Source organism: Prosopis cineraria, unplaced genomic scaffold (assembly GCF_029017545.1).
Source record: "Prosopis cineraria cultivar Desert tree isolate PC_DT_omini unplaced genomic scaffold, ASM2901754v1 PC2, whole genome shotgun sequence".
Classification (NCBI taxonomy): Eukaryota; Viridiplantae; Streptophyta; class Magnoliopsida; order Fabales; family Fabaceae; genus Prosopis; species Prosopis cineraria.
In genome coordinates this window covers 11369123-11374160 of record NW_026555333.1, presented here as the reverse complement: position 1 = coordinate 11374160, position 5038 = coordinate 11369123, and the positions used below count along the sequence as shown (strand labels likewise).

Here is a 5038-nt window from a genome sequence, read left to right as displayed (position 1 = left end):
AACTGTAGTTGTGTATTAAGATGCATCTATTTTGCAGGAACTTCAAGACATCCTCAAGATTGGTCAAGATATTGGACAAATTGAAACGACGCTTCTTGATCTTAATAATCTCAAGGCTAAAACAGAGCAAGAGGTGTTGGAGTTGCAAGGTTCTCTCTATGTATATATATATAGCTAATCACAAACAAATTATACTTAACAGTTAACAGCTCCAAAAAAATGTGTAATTTTTTTGAGTAATCAAATTGAAAGTAATATATCACATCTAGTTTCATCATTGATGTTGTAATTTTTGTTTAAAAAAAACCTTATTTAGGGCATTTTGGCAATTAAAGTCAATATAATTTAGATCCAACAACAACAAGAAGAAGTCTTATTCTACTAGGTAGGATCAATTATATAAATTATACGACACCATTATACTCTACATAGATAATGTCTACAATAATTTTCCTAAATAGTCCTTTTGCATTTTGGGCCTTTCCGTCTCAATTGTTGCACCTGTGCTCTTGTGCGTTTCTGCATGGATTATGCTTGGTTCTTTATGACTCATTGATCTAAGAAGTTGATGGAAAATAAAGCAATGACCCAGTTGATTGTGCTTATCTTAATTCACAGAAAAGGTTGGTCCTCGTCAATTGAGTAATATAAATGGTCTATTCACCAAAGATGAACTGAAGGAAAGAATACAATGCATGGAAAACTCAGCAGCTGCTGTTATCTGCAGTCTCTTGCCGAACCAAATGCCACAGAAGTCTATCATGAACGATATAATAAACCTGGTTGCACTTCTTGGTACTGTTCAGAGCCCTGAGCTTAGCAGGTCTTGCTCTTTTACCTTCATTGTTTCTCTCGTTGCTGATATAGAGGAAAATTATTTCTATCTACTTCTAACCATGTTCTAAGTATCTTGTCTGCAGAATATTAGCAGAGTATCTTGGAGAAGATAAGATGCTGTCTGTCGTTTGTAGAACCTTTGATGCTGCAAGTGCTCTTGAGAGGTATACACAAAGTGGAGAAGTTGATTCTACACTTGCTTTACATGCTGAAGCAGCCACACTTGGAAAAGTTATATGTAGGCGTTTCCTTGTTTTGTGCCTTGAAGAGATATAAGGTAATGTGAGCTTTGCATTTTTAAAAAAAAATTGTTGTATGGATTATCTTTTTCAATGAAAGCGTGAAACACACAAGTCTGGGAGCTGGGGCCAAATTTCTATGTTTTTTTTCCTGCATTTTAAAGTGTTATGCCCATGCATATGTACATGACAGGCCTTACAATGGGCGTTGCCAAGGACATGACCCTCAGAGGAAGCTGACCTTGCCATATCCTACTTTGCCAAATGGCAGTATGCCGGCAGGTTTTTTGGGTTATGCTGTTAATATGATTGAGCTGGATGATCATCATTTGCAAACAAGGACTTCTACGGGACATGGTCTCCGGGAGACTGTGCTTTTCAGTCTATTCAGGAAGCTCCAAGTTTATGAAACAAGGGAGCATATGATGGCTGCTCGTGCCTGTATAGAGGATGGAGCTGTTTCACTAGATGGCGGCATTGTAAGAGAACGTGGACTAATCTCTCTTGGTTACGGGTATATATCTCTCTGGCTGTTGTGTGTATGTATATTATCCAGCTGTCATGCATTTCATGCCATATATCTTGTTCAGAGCCTACATTTAGTGTTTGTGACCATGTGTTTTTCTTTTTTTCATGCTTCTAAATATTTTTATTTCTGTAGGGAGGAAAACTAAATGAGTTAACGAAATTGGAATGACTGAATCAAGGAAGCGCGATCTTGAATTGTCATCCCATCTATTTGTCCATTTCTTAATCTGTCATTCTAATTTGATGAGGCACTGAATGCAACTTATCGCTTTTCAAGCCAGATTCTAAATCTGTTCTTCACTATGTCCATAGGTGTTTATCCTGCTTCTATTTCTTGTCATTTATGTGTTCAATACTCTCCAGTGGGTGATGTGTTGTTGAGGTGTGAGCGAAAACGGAAAATGCCCCTTGACTTACAGTGAACAAGTGTTCGGATTTGACATTGATGGAGATTTGTCATTAACATGATGATTCAAATCTAATTCCAAGTAGCATCTGTATTCAGTTCTCCAGATGTTTGTGATATGACAAGGATGATAGTGAACTATAACTCACTTTACTCATTCTTTCCTGCAGGAATCCTTCAATATGCTTTCCTCTTGAGAGTCCGGTGCTTGCCACTCCAGAGACTAGAAAAATGATAGCTAAGATTGGGGAACTGAGGGATAAGTTAACGGGCCTTGAGGATGATATAAGAAATGTGATTGAATTGCACGATAAGCACCTGAAGAAGTTCCGCAGAAGACAACGCCGATATGGGAAGATTATGGATGACTCGGGGCCTATGATCGAAAACCAATTGTTGAATATAAACCCAGTATAACGGACAGCTCAATTTTACATGAATAAGCTCCTGTGAATATGGTTGACAAGGAAAAAAAAGACTGCCACTCTGAATATTGAATATGCATTATATAGCTTTTGCATAGCGGGTTTTGAACATTTATTGCTATAGAGCACGCATTAATTTATGTAGAGCATTTTGGGTCAAATTCTGTAGCTCAGGACTTATCAAACTTGCCGACTACTTGGTAGTAGAGAGTATGGGAGCTTCTCTCTCTCTCTCTCTCTCTCTCTCTCTCTCTCTCCCCCCCCCTTTTATATAATAAATAATCTGGTGTCCAAAATTATCAGCTCATACTTATTTGGATTGGGCCAAGTCGGGATCATTTTAGGTGCTCTACCACTAAACGTTATTATATTTTTAGGATTTGAATTTGAAACTTCTGATGAAGCTAATATGATTCTTACTAATTGAATCAAGCGCTTGTGGGTAAAATGTTGAGCATTTAACTTGCATAATTTTATTTGCACTTCATGTTCTACACTATTTTAAACTTGTCATTGCTAGTCTTGAGCTTTGAGGCCAAAAACTCCATTTTCAACTGCCCTCACTGACTCTAAGTTAACTTAATTTCCTATGTAATCATTTATATTTTATGAAATTGATCATTATATCAAATTTTCTAGCAATGAACTCTTTAAAAAAAACAACATCTATCATGAAATTAAGATGATTAAATTTAAGAAGATGTCAGTCAGTTGAGTGTAATGATACCACTAAATCATCATGATAATTTCGTAACCAAAAGAAAATATATTTAAAATAAGTAGGAAAAAGAATTCATGTTCATGTAACTTTCTTCATATTGAATCTGTGTTTTCACTGTCAAAAGTTAATAATCAAGCTCCACCTAAAAAACCAAGCTAATGATCAAGTTTAGAATGTGAATATTTTGGGACTTCGTTTATTGTTCTTAATACGAAGATTTTTTTTCATTGGAAAAAAAAAACTCAAGTTTATAAATCAGTGCTGTCAAATTGACAATTGCAATCTTTCACCTCAAAATTTAAATCGATTGACAAATGGACCGCATGCAAAGATATCCCTCTCATTGATTGTAATAAACAGTGTGAAATGGAAAGAAAGAAAGAGAAGGAATATATAATTATATGAACATATTTCTTTCCTTAAAAAATATAAATTATTTTTTATTAAATCATACCTTTAACAAATTAGTTAATTTTTTTAAAATTTATATCATTTTTTATGTTTGTTTTTATTTAATAGGGGTCTTACTTAAAAGTGAATAATTAATTAATTTATTTATTAATAATATTTAAAAAATTTATTAATTACACATTTAAAAATTAAAACAAAAATATCTTATAATTTGAGCATTTAACTTAAAAAAATGCTTCATATTTTTAATGTTTGACCCATCTGTTTATCCTTTTCTTTCTCTTTTCCTCTAATTATGGAAAACAAATACAATTATAATCTATTCAATTAAAAAATTGCAACACACTGGCACTATATCACATTTGAGCTGGTAAATAAATAAGGGTTGTTTTTTTTTTTTTAACTATCTTAATTTCTTTGTTTCTTCCTAGGACCATAATAGTCATGTCAGCAAAAAAAATTACAAAAAACACTAAAATGTTTTATAAGTATAATAATTTTATATCTCACCAAAAAATCGATATTAATAAATAATAATGTAAATATTTATGAGTCATTAATTTTTTAATAACATAACCATGTTTTACTTATTCATAAATAATATAATACTCCCTCCATTTAAAAATGTAAGGTATTTAATCGAATTTTATCTCCAATAAAGTAATTACATACTTTCAACTAATCCTATTCTTTTCATATTTACCTCTATTAAATACTCTACAATAAATATAAAATCATTATCAATAGGAGTACTTTTAAAAAAGGGTAATGATTAAATCTCAAAAGATTAAAAATACCTTTATTTTTTAACATTTAACTCCTCAAAAAATGTCTTACATTTTTAAATAAATAAAATATACTTTTTTATAAGAACTTTTTAACTGAATCACGTAAATTAATGGATGCAGTTAAAATTACTTGAAAATTTTATTTTGTAAATAATAATTGTAACATTTCCAAATGCATTTAAAAAAGGCAATCCTCTGTTGGCCAAAAAAAAAAAAAAAATAACTTTTTTTTTATAGGAACACCCTATCAATCTTCATTTTGATTAATGAGAGATAGTAGGGAGTTGAATTTATCAAAAATATTTGTGAAAATCACACATTATTAATATCTCCCTAAATTTTGTAAGATTCTTATATAAAATGACGGGGTGAGTATTATATACTAAATCAAATATTTATTCGTTGAATTATGAATTTATGACAGCATTTAATTTAACAGTTTTTTTCGCGGCTCCCCTTAGGGTTGACAGTACGTTATAAGGGCGTGCTGAGAAGGCGAGAGACGCTTTGCGTTTATAGGCGCGAGGGACGATCGCTGACCGATGGAGAGAACAAAGGAGAGTTCACTGTAAATTTGAATTGTTAAATTACATTTGATAACTTAAATTTAATAACTTTTTTTAAAACAATTAATTCAAACAGTTTAGATTTACAGTAAAAAAAAAAAAAGAGAAAGAAAATAA

At 31.9% G+C, this 5038-nt stretch overlaps 1 protein-coding gene across 1 annotated transcript; it reads left to right on the top strand.

The window, feature by feature from the left end:
- On the top strand, positions 1–2427 carry LOC129302529 (protein DEFECTIVE IN MERISTEM SILENCING 3-like). Its single transcript, XM_054941469.1, has 5 exons — positions 1–149; positions 619–823; positions 921–1094; positions 1270–1590; positions 2181–2427. The coding sequence occupies exons 2-5, from the start codon at positions 696–698 to the stop codon at positions 2425–2427; spliced, it is 870 nt and encodes a 289-aa protein (XP_054797444.1). The 5' UTR covers positions 1–149; positions 619–695.
- The last annotated feature ends 2611 nt before the right edge of the window (positions 2428–5038 follow it).

What these genes read in the sequence shown, in the direction of transcription:
- LOC129302529 (XM_054941469.1), top strand. Translation starts at nt 696, where the DNA reads ATGGAAAACTCAGCAGCTGCTGTTATCTGCAGTCTCTTGCCGAACCAA. An exon ending in CAGAGCCCTGAGCTTAGCAG is followed by an intron (nt 824 to 920) that starts GTCTTGCTCTTT and finishes TCTTGTCTGCAG; the next exon opens with AATATTAGCAGAGTATCTTG. An exon ending in TGTAGGCGTTTCCTTGTTTT is followed by an intron (nt 1,095 to 1,269) that starts GTGCCTTGAAGA and finishes TGTACATGACAG; the next exon opens with GCCTTACAATGGGCGTTGCC.